The sequence below is a fragment of the Dendrobates tinctorius genome, unplaced genomic scaffold (assembly GCF_039654945.1).
Source record: "Dendrobates tinctorius isolate UK_male_01 unplaced genomic scaffold, ASM3965494v1 ptg000237l, whole genome shotgun sequence".
NCBI classification, from domain to species: Eukaryota; Metazoa; Chordata; class Amphibia; order Anura; family Dendrobatidae; genus Dendrobates; species Dendrobates tinctorius.
Window position 1 is genome coordinate 1,122,502 of NW_027361904.1, and position 16,673 is coordinate 1,139,174.

General features: G+C 45.7%; 2 protein-coding genes across 2 annotated transcripts in view; both read right to left on the reverse strand.

The window, feature by feature from the left end:
- The window catches only part of LOC141060481 (uncharacterized), a 242,517-nt gene that overhangs the window by 184,399 nt on the left and 41,445 nt on the right, over window positions 1-16,673 (reverse strand).
- LOC141060492 (uncharacterized) overlaps window positions 10,417-16,673 on the reverse strand; it is a 118,724-nt gene continuing 112,467 nt past the window's right edge. Inside the window, 1 exon segment of the mRNA XM_073556755.1 lies at window positions 10,417-11,918. Within this exon segment, the coding sequence (XP_073412856.1) occupies window positions 11,242-11,918 (677 nt within the window). The 3' untranslated portion in view covers window positions 10,417-11,241.

Here is a 16,673-nt window from a genome sequence, read left to right on the forward strand (position 1 = left end):
GTGCCTCTCTTTCGGTTTCGCTCATAGAATCAAGTGGTTGGTCACGGTTGTGAAATTTTCTGAGTTTTAATTTCTGAGAAAAGAGTTGCAGATCTTTTAGCACTGTAAAGTAATTAAACGAGTTAGTTGGGGAAATGGTGAGACCTTTACTTACAACCTCCAGCTGGTTATCTGTAAGTTCGTAATCAGACAGAATCAATACCTGTAAGACTCCCTGGTGCCCAGCCTGGGCGTTTTTCCCTCCAGGCGTCTTGGTCTTGGTAAACTGACGAGCTGCAATTCGCTTATTAATTGATTCATGAAGCGGAGGGGCAGCACTATAGGAGGCATTAGATGTACCCTCTGAATCCAGAGACCTATTGGATTGCATTGAAGTTGACATTGACCTTGAGCAAGAGGTATTTCTATAGCGAGAACGAGAGCGTTCCATCACGTTACGCCACCTATATACACGAGATAGCTGTTTATCCTGTTCATCTCTTTTAAATTTCTTTGATTTTGTAGTCTGTATCTCCTTTAACCATTTAGATACTTCAAGGTCAATGTCATCATTAAACTGTTTCAAAGCCTCCTTAGTCATATCTTTACTTAAAGCGGCCTGCAACTTGTCAATTTCCGACTCCAAGGTTATCAATGTGGCATGGTCCATCTCTTGCTTTTAATGCTTACTTGTTTTTATTTTTTGTGTTTGATATATGACAGATGGGATCGTAATTTGGACCACACATTTGCCTGCACCTTGGATGCTCCCGGCATGACAAATATTCTGTATTTTGCATTATGGGTATTTTTTGGGCCATAAATTTGCTTTTGTATGCACATCATTTGTATTATTATTATATAGCGCAATTGTCTATGATATACACATTTAGTATTTAATATTTATAGATTTGTGCTTGCTATCAGTGATTTATGTGCGCTTGGGATATGGGATATACTATTGTGGCAGTCTTATATATATCCCCAGAGTGGGTATTATTTCTGTCTTTTCTCTTCCCGATCACATGGCCAAGCGCATGCGCTGTGTTCTCCTCCTACGTCCATGTCTGGTGCCTGACGTCTATATGATGTTGGGCGCGCGCTGGAGTTCCCCCACTCTGTGCGCGCACCTTAGCATGTGACGCTTTGGAAGCAGCAGGACCTGGGGTTGCCACAGCGCATGCGATGCTAAGACCTCTCTGATTCACTCCCCCTGAACATGTGACATGCTGGGTGGGCTATTTGGAGGTGCTTTTCTCGTCCCTGCAGCATCCCCTTGAGAAAGCTGCGTTAGGTCAGTGAAACACGCGTCGGGGCTACATCTGGCGTGGGGGTCCCCTCTCTTTACCCTTCGACACCTGGTAAGCTCTTTCTGCCCCTGTTTGTTCACTTTGAATTGGTTTTATATGTATACTTTGCACTATGGGCATCATGTAGAGCGCTATTATATGGTACTGCACCATGTGATGTGGAAGCCTTTATATATATATGGCGACAAAATTATGGTATTGTGGATCCATAATCATGAGTTGCTTAGGTACCTTTTTCTGAGTGTGGTCTCCCCGTATCTTGGGACATTCCTGGAAACATGTATCATGTCTTTGTAATACCCGTGTGCTTTTATAATGTATTGTGTCCTTAATAAATATTCTCGATAATTTTTTACCGCATACTCCTTGTTCTCTGGTATTTTCTTCTCTGGATTATTGTAGGCTCCTCTGAGATCTAGCTTGGTAAAGACCTTGGCTCCCATAAGACAGTAAAACAGCTTATAAATAAGTGGCAACAGATATTTGTTCTTTACAGTGATCTGGTTTAGGCCCCTATAATCAATACATGAACGCAGAGATCCGTCCTTCTTGACAAAGAAGCCTGCACCTGCTGGAGAAGAAGACTTCTGAATTAATCTCCTAGCCAGGTTCTCCTTGATATATTCCGACATGGCTTGGGTCTCTGCCTGAGAGAGCGGATAGATGCGACCTCGTGGAGGAAATGACACAGAGAGCAAGTCAATAGGACAGTCATACGACCTGTGTGGAGGCATCTCCGCATCTTTGTTATTGAAGACATCGGAAAATGACCAAAAGGAAGATGGTAATCCTAGCAAGGCAGATGGCGCTACAGGAAGGCAAACTGGTTGCATGAGAGCAAAACATCTGTGAAAACAAGAAACTCCCAAGCGTAGGACCTCACCGGTCTTCCAGTTTAAGACAGGCTCATGTGCTCGAAGCCAAGGTGGACCTAAAAGCAAGGGCTGAGACAAACTGGGCAACACATGAAAGGAGATTTTCTCAATGTGTCAGACCTACCCAAAGTTCCACTGGCAGTCTTGAAATGAATGGGCTCAGTCAAAGTTCTGCCATCTACAGATATCACTAGAAGAGGGTTCTATAGGTGCAGGACAGGAATCCGGTACCGGTCCATCATGGCTTGCCTGGATGAAGTTGCCAGCAGACCCGGAATCCAGGTAACCTGACACAGAAAATCTGACAATGCCAAAGGACAAGGATACTGACATTAGCAAAGAAGGAGAGTAACAATTTGCGCCCCAGGGAAGCCACTCCTACACACCCTAGACTCTGGAGTTTCCTGGTCTCTCGGGTCAGGAACAAATCAGATGCTCGGAACTGCCACAGTAGAAACACCTTCCCCTCCGAGCAGCGCACCTCCTGGCACTGCTTCACCAAGACCACCTGGTCAACTTGCATAGGCTCTGGGGAAGAAGCAGAGTTATGAGAAACAGTCGGCCCACTGGAAACTGGGTGCCAAGCGACATGGTCTCTTCTCTTGCTTAGCCTCCCTGGAGCGCTCTTGAAATCAGTGATCAATCTGGGTCGCCAGCGATATCAGGTAATCCAGGAGATGTAGGAACGTCCCGTCCAGCCAGCTCGTCCTTTATTCTATGAGACAGACCCACTCAGCAGGCAGCCACCAATGCCTCGTCATTCTAGGATAACTCAGAAGAGAGAGTGCGGTACCAAACAGCGTACTAGGCCACTGCGAGATCCTCCTGCCGTAGGCGAAGAAGGGAGGAAGCTGTCAAAGTTGTAAGACCGGGCTCGTCGAAGGTCCTGCAGAACGCCTTAATGAAAGACTGGAGGTTATTGACCAGAGGATCCCCTCTCTCCCATAATGGATTCAACCAAGCAAGAGCCTCTCCAGCGAGGTGAATAATAAAAAAAACTTGGCACTCAACTGAATGATCCTTTGCAAATGAAGTTTATTTTTTACCTTTTTTTGCAGTCCTAGAAAGACGTTTCGGCCCACAATCGGCCTTTGTCAGTCTGGGTAACCTACTTGTGCACCTTGTGGTAGTGCCACGCTATATTTGTCTCCAGCGAGGTGAGACATAATGAAGGCTACCTTGGCTCGATCGGATGCAAACAGCTGACCCAGGAGTTTAAAGTGCAGCGTGCACCGATTAATGAACCCCTGCACCGGGCGGGATCGCCGTCAAACCAGTGGGAGCCGCCAGACGAAGTCCTTTATCTGATGCATAACTGGAAACCTGGAAACCAGTCACTGAGGGGGTCACAACCTGGGCAGAAATGGAAAAAGCCATGTATATCACTGAGTCCACGAGTGTAGACAAATTGTGCAGATAGGTCGTGATCTTCTCCTGCTGGTCTCGCAGGCGGGAGACTTCTTGACATAGCTCTGCTGACGGAGGTGCTTGCGAGCCAGCGGGTTCCGTGGCCTGATCAATCTGTAAGGCTAGTTTCACATTTGCGGACGGAGGAGCTGCAGACTTCCTCCGTGAAGCTCTGCCCACTGCTGCACCTCCTCCGGTCAACTCCGCCTACTTCTGCATGCGACCTGCGTACCTATCTTTAACATTGGGTACGCAGGCCATGCGAATGTATGCGGATGCCTCCGCATGCGTCGTTTTGACAATACGACAAACAAAACAAATTCTAACATGTTGCATTCGCCGCATCGTCAAAATGACGCATGTGGAGGCATCCGCATGATCTGCGCACCCAAAGTTAAAAATAGGATACGCAGGCCGCATGCAGAAGTATGCGGCCATAGGCGGAGCTGACCGGAGGAGGTGCGGCAGTGGGTGGAGCTTCACGGAGGAAGTCCGCGCTCCTCTGTCCACAAATGTGAAACTAGCCTAACAAATGGAAACGGAGGTACAGATGGTGAAGTGAACATTCGTTTAATGAAATTTTTGTGAAATCACTGGGCGTTACTAAGCAAACCTCAGATACCCATAGCAAGACCCTCAAACAGGGCCAGGTTGGAATACCCAAGGGACGCAAGGTGCTACCTCCAGTTAGACCCCACACAAGTGGAAGATGACCCAACGGGTCAGGCAGAATGGCAGGAACTGCAGGCGCTATGGAACTTGGTAGAAGGCAGGCAGCAGGAGTGGGTAACATGCAGCAGCTGGCAGGTATTGGTGCAATACTGGTGTAGTCCAAAGAGATGTGGGGAGACGCGGCAGGCACTCTGAGGAGACAAACCGACGTTAGCAAGATGCTTGCGGAGTAAGGGCACACTGGTACAGGAACCTGGGAATAGCAACAAGAAACACTTGCTGCTCAGGCACCTCCCTAAGGGCAGAGGTGCCGGAAATATTGCAAGACACTCATCCATTGGTTAAGACGTAATTCTGGAATTGGTGTGCTGTCTCTTTAAGAGACCAGGAGCATGCACATGCCCTTAAAACCATGCCTGGAGACCAGAAAGCAGCAGCAGAAGACAGCGCGGAACATGGGGCGGAGGCCTCCGGAGGACAGCGCCGGGAAGCAGACTGGGAGGTAAACCGAGGCGCCGGTGCTACACCTACCTCGGTCTGTCTGTCATTCCAAAGATGTCTTCTAAGGATAAAATCTGAAATATGCCTGAAATGAGCCTGAAGTGACCAGCAGGTACGACTAACCGCTGCATATAAATGTACTAAATTTCTTTTGCCTTCTAAATTACTCTCACCATGCTGACATATGCTCTAACAGTTTTGGCTCCATTAATCCTCACTCTCCTTCGCTATCAACAAACCATAGCACCCGCTAACCAAATAGGATTCTCTCCTTCCCTCTTGCCTCCCCACCTGACCTCTGCTGAACTGCTCCTCAACCTCAGAGCTCTCCTAATAAAATACAAAACATGCCACCCACCCTCCTTCTCCCACATGCTCTCCCTCTCTGCTTCTCCTCACTGCTGGCGACATATCTCCCAACCCTGGACCCCCACAGCCCATAATTACCCCTTCTATCATTCCAAAACCAACACAAACACCAGAAATCTTTCCCACCTCAAATCCATGCCCATGACAACCACCACCCTGCTCCCACTCTCTGGATCATTCTGGAATGCCCGCTCCTTCTGCAATAAACTCCATGATTTACAACCTCTTTACCTCTCGTAAGTTTTCCTTCCTTGGCCTCAATGAAACATGGCTGACACCTTCCAACACCGCCTCCCCTGCTGCGCTTAGTTACGGTGGCCTCCACTTCACCCACACTCCTCGTTCTGGCAACAGACATGGCGGAGTGGGCCTTCTCCTTTCTTCCAACTGCACCTTCAACCCAATCCCATCTCTTCCCTCCCTTGTCCTCCCCTCTTTTGAAGTACACTCTGTCCGCATCTATTCTCCCTCCAACCTCCAAGTGGCCGTCGTATACCGACCTCCGGGCCCGACCACTGCCATCATTGACCAATTTTCTACCTGGCTCTTTCACTTCTTCTCTGCTGACATTCCCACCATCATCATGGGTGACATCAACATCCCCATTAACACTCACTGGTCAGCTGCCTCCAAACTCCTGTCCCTTACTTCATCTTTTGGACTTACTCAGTGGTCCTCCTCAGCCACCCCCACATACGGACACACATTAGACCTGGTCTTCACCCGCCTCTGCTCTTTCTAACTTCACCACCTCCCCTCTTCCTCTGACCACGATCTACTCACTTTCTCATCCCTGTCCTCCTCACCTGTCACTCATGTCCAGCAGCATGAGCACCCCCGCAGAAACCTCGCACATCTAGACACACACACTCTCTGACTCTATTCTACCACTGTCCTCCATATCTTCACTCCACGACACTGCCACTACTTTCTACAATGCCACTCTTGCATCAGCCATCGACTCGGTCGCCCCTGTCATGCTTTAGAGTGTGACGAATCAATAGACAACCCTGGCACAATAACATCACTAAAAAGCTTCGGCAAGCATCCAGAATTGCAGAACGGCGCTGGAAGAAAACGTAATTGCAAGATGACTTCACTGCACTCAAACAAGCAACACATGCATTCAAATCTGCCCTCACCTCTGCTAAACAGGCCTACTTTACATCCCTTGTATCTTCCTTATCCCACAACCCCAAACAGTTGTTCAATACTCTTAACTCCCTCCTCTGCCCACCACTGCCCCCTCCGACTTTCCTAATCTCTGCCAAGGACTTTGCCGCACACTTCAAAAACAAGATAGGCCAAACACAGCAAGTCTTTACCACCACAACCCCTTTGCATACCAGACCAATGCCCAAACCCCTTAACCTCCTTATCTAACATCACTGAAGGGGAGCTTGCTCATCTTCTCTCCAAATCACACCTCACCACTTGTGCACTTGACCCGATCCAATCCCACCTCCTCCCCAACATCACCACCACTCTTATCCCATTTCTAACCCACCTCTTCAACCGATCACTAACTTCTGGTACTTTCCCTTCTGCTTTCAAACATGCCACAATCACACCTATCCTTAAAAAGCCAACCCTCGATCCAACAGCCATGTCCAGCTATCGCCCAATATCGCTGCTCCCATTAGCTTCTAAACTCCTGGAGCAGCATGTCCACACTGAACTTGCCTCTCACCTCTCATCTAACTTGCTCTTTGACAATCTACAATCTGGCTTCCGCCCCATCATTCCACTGAGACAGCCCTGACCAAAATTACCAACGACCTACTTACAGCCACAGCTATCGGACAATACTCTATACTCCTCCTTCTCGACCTGTCCTCTGCTTTCGACACAGTTGACCACTGCCTCCTACTACAAATCCTCTTCTCCTTTGGCATCAAAGACCTCGCCCTATCCTGGATCTCCTCATACCTTTCCAACTGCACATTCAGCGACTCCCACACTACCTCCTCATCCCACCCTCTCTCTGTTGGAGTCCCCCAAGGCTCTGTTCTAGGACCCCTACTCTTCTCAATCTATACACTTGGCCTGGGTCACCTCATAAAGTTCCATGGATTTCAGTTCCACCTTTATGCCGATGATACTCAGATCTACCTCTCTGGCCCAGACGTCACCTCTCTGCTCTCCAGAATCCCAGAGTGTCTATCAGCCATATCCTCCTCCTCTCGCTTCCTCAAACTCAATGTGGACAAATCTGAACTAATCATCTTTCCCCCATCCCACAGATTTTCCTTACCCGACCTTTCTATAACAATTGACATCACTCTTTCCCCCGTACCGGAGGTCCGTTGCCTCGGAGTAACCCTTGACTCTGCCCTGTCCTTCAAACCACACATCCAAGTTCTCTCCACCTCCTGTTGCCTCCAGCTCAATAATATTTCCAGAATCCGTCCCTTCCTCAACCCTCAATCTACTAAACTACTTGTGCATGCCCTCATCTCCCGCCTCGACTACTGCAACATCCTTTTCTGTGGCCTCCCTGCTAACACTCTTGCATCTCTCCAGTCCATCAACTCTGCCACCCGAATAATTCATCTCTCTCCTCGCTACTCCTCCGCTTCTCCCCTCTGCAAATCTCTTCACTGGCTCCCATTCCCTCAGCGCATCCAATTCAAATTACTAATACTGACCTACAAGGCCATCTACAACCTGTCTCCTCCATACATCTCCGGTCCTCCCAAGACCTCCTATCCTCCACACTTATTCGCTCCTCACCCAACCGCCTCCAAGACTTCTCCCGAATAGCCCCCATCCTCTGGAATTTCCTGCCCCAACAAGTCCGGCTATCATCCACACTTGGATCCTTCAGACAGAACCTGAAAACCCACCTCTTCAGGATAGCCTACAGCCTGCAATGATCCCCGCTGCCTCCTCACCACTACTGGAGCTACCGCCTCATAATCACTGGAGCTGCTACAACCCCCCAACCTGTCTCCTTCCCCACCATCTTGTAGCATGTAAGCCCGAAAGGGCAGGGTCCTCTCTCCCCTCTATATCAGTCTGTGATTGTTAGTTTGTTTACTGTGATATCTGCCTACCCGCGCCCTCCGTTCTGCTGATGACCTGAGGTTAGTATCCTCAATAGTCAGAACCTCCCACTCCCGTCTCCAAGACTTTACACGTGCCGCGCCAATTCTTTGGAATGCACTTCCCAGGTCAATACGATTAGTCCCCAGTCCCCACAATTTTAAGCGTGTCCTGAAAACGCATTTATTCAGACTGGCCTATCGCCTCAACACATTAACCTAACCTATCCCTGTGTGGCAGAGCCAAAAATTTTACCATAACCAGGTTCCCAGCATCATGTTCCCACATGCTTTATGCATCCATTAGCCCTCTGTGTCTGTACTGTTACACACTTAACATTATGGCTGGTCCATACAATCAGGGCAACTGTTACCACCCACCTTTCGTGTCTCCCTCTTTCCTCATAGACTGTAAGCTTGCGAGCAGGGCCCTCACTCCTCTTGGTATTTGTTATAATCTACTGTATGTGATTATTGTTATGCTGTAATGTCTATTGTCTGTACAAATCCCCTCTGAAATGTAAAGTGCTGCGGAATATGTCGGCGCTATAAAAATAAAATTTATTATTATTATATCTGTAATTCGTATGTAACCCCTTCTCATGTACAGCACCATGGAACCAATGGTGCTTTATATATAAATAAATAATAGTAATAATAATATTGGCCTTGTGCCGAAACTGAATGGAGTGGCGCTTCTGTAACGATTACAGGAAGCTCAATGAGGTGTCCAAATTCTATACGTAGCCGATGCCCCGGGTCAATGAGCTTATTGCGAGGCTAGAGTCAGCCAGATACATCATCACCCTGAACCTGAAGAAAGGCTACTGGCAAATTCTCCTGTCTCCAAGTGCCAAGGAGAAGACAGCCTACTCTACACCGGATGGTTGCTTTTAATATACACGGATGCCGTTCAGACTACAAGGAGCCTCAGCTACCTTCCAGACGGCTATGGACTGGATACTAGTCCCTCACAAGAAGTATGGGGAAGTCACCTGCAGAAGGTCCAGGTGGTACTCAATGCACTGGGGAAGGCATGGTTTACCATAAACCCAAAGAAGTGCGCCCTCGGGAAAGACGCTTGGCTACATCATTGGAAAGGGTGAGATAAAGCCACAAATAGACAAAGTAATAGGCAATCCAAAAGTGGCCACAACCGGTCTAAAAAAGCAGATTAGGTCATTTCTGGGAATTGTAGGATATTATTGGTGATTTATCTCGAATTTCGTCATGATAGCCGCCCCCCTCACTGATCATCTCAAGTGCACAAAGTCAACGATGGTCAAATGGTCCTCTGATTCCAACACTTCAGGAAAGTATTTGTGCCCATGTGGTATGTTAAGGACCTGAATCATGGACATTGCTATTCATGAGCGGGCTGATCCCTGCTAGAAGGACTGTGGTTTTTGTTTTCTGTTTTGCCCAGAGGGCCATGATTACTTTTTCCCAGCTTGGTTTATGCTGCCTTTAATAAACCGAGCACGTTCTTAAAGGTAGTGTTCCGTTACACCTCTGTGTCCAGCCAAGTGAGCCCCTCTATCACAATACACACACAAATATATATACATTATATATATAAACAAAGTTTATAAGATTTTTTATTAGAATAAATTACTTTTTATTCTGAAAAAAATAATTTATTTTATGTTTTTAAACATTTTAAATTTTTATTTTACAATATTTATTGGTCCTACAAGGGGACTTGAACACAAGATCTTCTGTACAATATATGTAGTAGGGGCATTCTGAGATAACTCAGCATGTAGCCAATGGGGAGATAAGAGGGAGTGATTTCCTTTTGTCTTTATACTTGCCAAGGTCACTTTGATCACACTAAAGGTCCCGTTACATTTAGCGATGCACCAGCGATCCCGACAATGATACGACCCGGTCAGGATCGCTGGTGCATCGCTAAATGGTCGCTAGTGAGCTGCCACACAGGCAGATCTCACCAGCGATGCAGCAGCAGTCGGCGGTCGTTACTTACCTGTCAGACCGCAGCTCTGATGACGACTTCCTCCCGCGTCCATGGAGTCGCTCGTCGGCACCAGCAGGAAGCCGACGACGAGAAATGGACCAGGACGATCTCGCACGATCAACCATAGCCAGCAGGGGAATCGGGTCGGAGGTAAGTGTCACATGTAGCGATATCGCTACCGATATCACTGTTGCGTCACAAAATCGGTGACACTTTATCGATATCGCTATGTGTAAAAGGCACTTAAGTTAAGAATTAAACATACACTTGCAGCACTCAAATTCTTTGGAAACAGGCAGGGAAAAGTTTTACTTCACAGAAAGAATCAGCTGAAATCCCATACTGACTTGTCTATATGCTCTGATTAGTCTCTCAAGTAAAACATAAAAATGGCTTCATCCCTGCGTGAATTCTTTGATGTTCAGTCAGAGTTGATTTAAAGCTATAAAGTTTTCCACATTCTGAACTTGAAAGTGGCTTTCTCTGATGTTGAACACCTTACCGACATTGGGCATGCAAAAAATAAGCCCTCACCCAACCCGAGATCACGAAAAATGGAGATGCTACTGGTATCAGGAAATGGCGCAGTTTTTTTTTTTAAACAAAGTTTGGTATTCTTTTTCACCACTTAGACAAAAAAGAGCCCAGACATGTTTGGTGTCTATGAACTTGCAATGACCTGTAAAATCATAATGGCAGGTCAGTTTTAGCATTTAGTGAACCTAACAAAAAAGCCAAACAAAAAACTAGTGTGGGATTGCACTTTTTTTTTTGCAATTTCACGGCACTTTTTTCCTGTTTTCCAGTACACGACATGCTAAAACCAATGGTCTCTTTCGAAAGTACAACTCGTCCCCCCAAAAACAAGCCCTCATACGGCCAGATTGACAGAAAATAAAAAAGTTATGGCTCTGAGAAGGGGAGCAAAAAATGAAAACGCAAAAACAGACAAAAACTCCGGGGGTTAACAAGATCTCATCTAACAGTGAATGTTTTTCCACATTCTAAACATGAAGCCGGTTTCTCCCTGTGTGAATTCCTTCGACTATAACAAGATCTGATTTATTGGTAAAGCATTTTCCACATTATGAACATGAAAATGGCTTCTACCTTGTGTGAATTATCTGATGATTAATAAGAACATGTTTCAGTTGAAAACTTTTCCCACATTCTGAACATGAATATGGCTTTTCCCCTTTGTGATTTCTTTGATGTCTATTCAAAACTGATTTTATAGTAAAACATTTTCCACATTCTGAACATGAATACGGCTTCTCCCCTGTATGAATTCTTTGATGTCCAATAAGACTATGCTTCTCGTTAAAACTGATCCCACATTCTGAACATGAATACGGTTTTTCTTCTGTGTGAATTCTCTTATGTCTAACAAGACATGTTTTATTAGCAAAGCATTTTCCACATTCCTGACATGAAAATGGCTTCTCCCCTGTGTGTCTTCTATGATGTCTATTCAGATGCGATTTCTGTTCAAAACATTTCCCACATTCTGAACATGAATACGGCTTTCCTTCAGTGTGAGTTCTCTCATGTCTAACATGAGATGCTTTATCAGTAAAGCATCTTCCACATTCCTGACATGAATATGGCTTCTCCCCTGTGTGAATCATTTGATGTTTAATAAGAGCTGATTTTTGGGTAAAACATTTCCCACAATCTAAACATGAAAATGGCTTCACCCCTGTGTGAATTCTATGATGTCTATCCAAAAATGCTTTATGAGAAAAACATTTCCCACATTCTGAACACATATGTGGCTTTTTCCCTTTGGGAACTTTGTGAAGTTTTACACCCGATCTGTCACTTGTATTTTGATTTATAGTCTGTGATGAATCAGGAGATCGGATCTGTTTAACAGGATCAGATGATACATTTTGGATATGAGGGGCGGAGGGTATATCTTCAATATCGCCATTTTTCTCACATCCATATTGAATGACACTATAATCATCTGCATTAACATCTGAAGATATTGGATCTTCCTCTGAGCTTCCGATACAGTCATCTGCAAAGAATAAAACTGATTATATTATTTTAGTAATAGAAACTCAACAATTGTACTGACTTTTTATGACATTACAATTGAATAGTATTAATTTATTTCTGGCCTAAAATATTTGGTTGCACAATGGATCACAATCTCACAGCAAGGACCACTAGGTCACAATGTTATGATAACAGGCTTTTTTGTTGCGGTTTTCAACTTCTGTGTTGAAGACAGTAAGCAAGTATGGCCATGTAAAAAAAAGCCTACAGTTTTCTACTTTTTTACTTTACTTAACCCCTTCGTGACCCAGCCTATTTTGACCTTAATGACCTGGCCATTTTTTGCATTTCTGACCAGTGTCCCTTTATGAGGTAATAACTCAGGAACGCTTCAACGCATCCTAGCGATTCTGAGATTGTTTTTTCGTGACATATTGGGCTTCATGTTAGTGGTAAATTTAGGTTGAAAATTTTTGCGTTTATTTGTGAAAAAAATGGAAATTTAGCGAAAATTTTGAAAATTTTGCAATTTTAAATTTTTTAATTTTTATTCTGTTAAACCAGAGAGTTATGTGACACAAACTAGTTAATAAATAACATTTCCAACATGTCTACTTTACATCAGCACAATTTTGGAAACAACATTTTTTTTTGTTAGGAAGTTATAAGGGTTAAAAGTTAACCAGTGATTTCTCATTTTTACAACAAAATTTACAAAACCATTTTTTTTAGGGACCACCTCACATTTAAAGTCACTTTGAGGGGTCTATATGGCAGAAAATAACCAAAAGTGACACCATTCTAAAAACTGCACCCCTCAAGCTACTCAAAACTACATTTAAGAAGATTATTAACCCTTCAGGTGCTTCACAGGAACTAAAGCAACGTGGAAGGAAAAAAAGGACATTTTAATTTTTCCAACAAAATTTTTTTTTTAGCATCAATGTTTTCATTTTCACCTGGGCAACAGGATAAAATGGATCCTAAAATTTGTTGAGCAATTTCTCCTGAGTACACTGATACCTCATATGTAGTCATAAACCACTGTTTGGGCGCACGGCAGGGCCCTGAAGGGAAGGAGCGCCATTTGACTTTTGGAATGGAAAATTAGCTCCAATAGTTAGCGGACACCATGTCGTGTTTGGAGAGCCCCTGTGTGCCTAAACAATGGAGTACCCCCACAAGTGACCCCATTTTGGAAACTAGACACCCAAAGGAACTTATCTAGATACATAGTGAGCACTTTGAACCCCCAGGTACTTCACAAATTGATCTGTAAAAATGAAAAAGTACTTTTTTTTTTCACCAAAAATTTCTTTTTGCCTACATTTTTTCATGGGCAACAGGATAAAATGGATCCTAAAATTTGTTGGGCAATTTCTCCTCAGTACACTGATACCTCATATGTGGTCATAAACCACTGTTTGGGCGCACGGCAGGGTCCTGGAGGGAAGGAGCACCATTTGACTTTTGGAATGGAAAATTAGCTCCAATAGTTAGCGGACACCATGTCGTGTTTGGACTGCCCCTGTGTGCCTAAACATTGGAGTACCCCCACAAGTGACCCCATTTTGGAAACTAGACACCCCAACGAACTTATCTAGATGCATAGTGAGCACTTTGAACCCCCAGGTAATTCACAAATTGATCTGTAAAAATGAAAAAGTACTTTTTTTTTTCCACAAAAAAATTCTTTTTGCCTACATTTTTTCATGGGCAACAGGATTAAATGGATCCTAAAATTTGTTGGGCAATTTCTCCTGAGTACACTGATACCTCATATGTAGTCATAAACCACTGTTTGGGCGCACGGCAGGGCCCTAGAGGGAAGGAGCGCCATTTGACTTTTTGAATGGAAAGTTAGCTCCAAACATTAGCGGACACCAGGTCGCTTATGGAAAGTATGTAGTGTACGTCAGGTTGGTGTGTGTGGTAGGGTATGCACCACACACCCACCAACCTGACGTACACTACGCCACACACACACCAACCTGACGTACACTTCGCCACACATACCAACCTGACACTACATCAGGTTGGTGTGTGTGGCGTAGTGTGCGTCAGGTTGGTGTGGTGTAGTGTAGTGTACGTCAGGTTGTTGTGTGTGTTATAGTATACACCACACACACACCAACCTGACGTACACTACGCCACACACACACACACCAACCTGACGTACACTTCGCCACACATACCAACCTGACACTACATCAGGTTGGTGTGTGTGGCGTGGTGTACGTCAGGTTGGTGTGTGGTGTAGTGTACGTCAGGTTGGTGTGTGTGGTGTAGTACACACCACACACACACACCAACCTGACGTACACTACGCCACACACACACCAACCTGACGTACACTACGCCACACATACCAACCTGACACTACATCAGGTTGGTGTGTGTGGCGTAGTGTACGTCAGGTTGGTGTGGTGTAGTGTACGTCAGGTTGGTGTGTGTGGTATAGTATACACCACACACCAACCTGACGTACACTACGCCACACATACCAACCTGACACTACATCAGGTTGGTGTGTGTGGCGTAGTGTACATCAGGTTGGTGTGTGGTGTGGTGTACGTCAGGTTGGTGTGTGTGGTATAGTATACACCACACACACACCAACCTGACGTACACTATGCCACACACACACACCAACCTGACATACACTACGCCACACATACCAATCTGATACATCAGGTTGGTGTGTGTGGCGTAGTGTACGTCAGGTTGGTGTGTGGTGTAGTGTACGTCAGGTTGGTGTGTGTGGTGTAGTACACACCACACACACACACCAACCTGATGTACACTACGCCACACACACACACACCAACCTGACGTACACTACGCCACACATACCAACCTGATACTACATCAGGTTGGTGTGTGTGGTGTAGTGTACGTCAGGTTGGTGTGTGTGGTGTGGTGTACGTCAGGTTGGTGTGTGTGGTGTGGTGTTGTGTATGTCAGGCTGGTGTGGGTGAGTTCTGTAGTGGAGTGTCAGGATGTGTTTAGTCCATGGACGTGTGATGAATTCTGAAGCATTCATTCAAACACAGTCCAGGTTTGTCGGGACACGTTTCACATTGGAAACGAGTTTCCCTTCTTGTCCCCCTTTTATAGCATACCCGGCACCGTTTTTATTTTCCTCTCCTCACGGGGAAAATGTTGCCCTGGTACCATACGGGAAACTTGAGTTCCAGGGGTGCTGGGGCGCGCTCCGTCCTCCTCTCCAAAAATCATGGCCTTTATCACCGCCTCCTGGAAATCAAGGAAGGAGTGGTTCTGGCCTGCACATCGTGATAGCACGCATGCGTTATACAGTGCCATTTGTACGAGGTACACAGCCAGTTTTTTGTACCACACCTTCGTTTTCCGCATGGCACTATAGGGCTGGAGGACTTGATCAGAAAGATCAACCCCCCCATGTGATGGTTGTACGCCAGGACACAGTCCGGTTTGTGGACCGGTACTGGGGTACCTCGAATGGTGGTGGCCGTGGTGCCGGGACCATGGATTGTGGTCAAGACAAAGACATCTCTTTTGTCTTTGAACTTGACCACAAGCATGTTGCCGCTACATTGGGCTCGAGTCTCACCCTTTCGGAGAGGCTGCTCAATTTGGGGCAAAGGGAGACCCCTCTGGTTTCTGCGCACGGTACCGCAAGCGACGGTAGCTCTGGCAGAGAGGGATTGAAATAGTGTGATGCTTGTATAAAAGTTATCAACGTACAGATGGTAACCTTTATCAAGCAGAGGGTGGACCAAATCCCACACTATTTTCCCACTCACCCCCAAAGCAAGTGGACATTCTGGGGGCTGGATCCTACTGTCCTTTCCTTGGTAAACTCTAAAGCTGAGAGTGTACCCTGAGGTACTCTCACACAGCTTGTAGAGTTTCATCCCGTACCTTGCCCTTTTGCTGGGCAGGTACTGACGGAACTGAAGCCTCCCTTTGAAGTGGATGAGGGATTCATCCACACAAATTTCCCTTTCGGGAATGTACACTTCAGCAAACTTGTTGTTGAAGTGTTCGACGACTGGCCGAATTTTGAACAGTCTATCAAAATTTGGGTCATCGCGGGGAAGGATTTCAGTGTTGTCCCTGAAATGAAGAAATTTATGAATAGCCTCAAACCGTTTCCGAGTCATCACCATGCCAAATACTGGAGTTTGATATAAAATATCAGTACTCCAGTATTGGCGAATTTCTGGTTTCTTCACAATCCCCATGTGAAGGACCAGTCCCCAATATTTAATCATTTCTACAGAGTCCACAGGACTCCAAGTAGAGAATGAAGAAATTGGGTGTTCCGCCAAAAATTGTTGGGCATACAAGTTTGTTTGCTCCACCATGAGACTGACGATTGACTCCGAGAAAAAGACTTTGAAAAAGTCTATTTCCCTGAAGTTGGCAGTCTCAAACTGGATTCCTGATTGGGGAACAAAATCAGGAATCCGTGGAGCAAAATTTTCAGGGACGGGGGTCCAGGAGGGAGCACTAGTGCTAGGTTGGGCGTCACTAGCACTAGGTTGGGGGA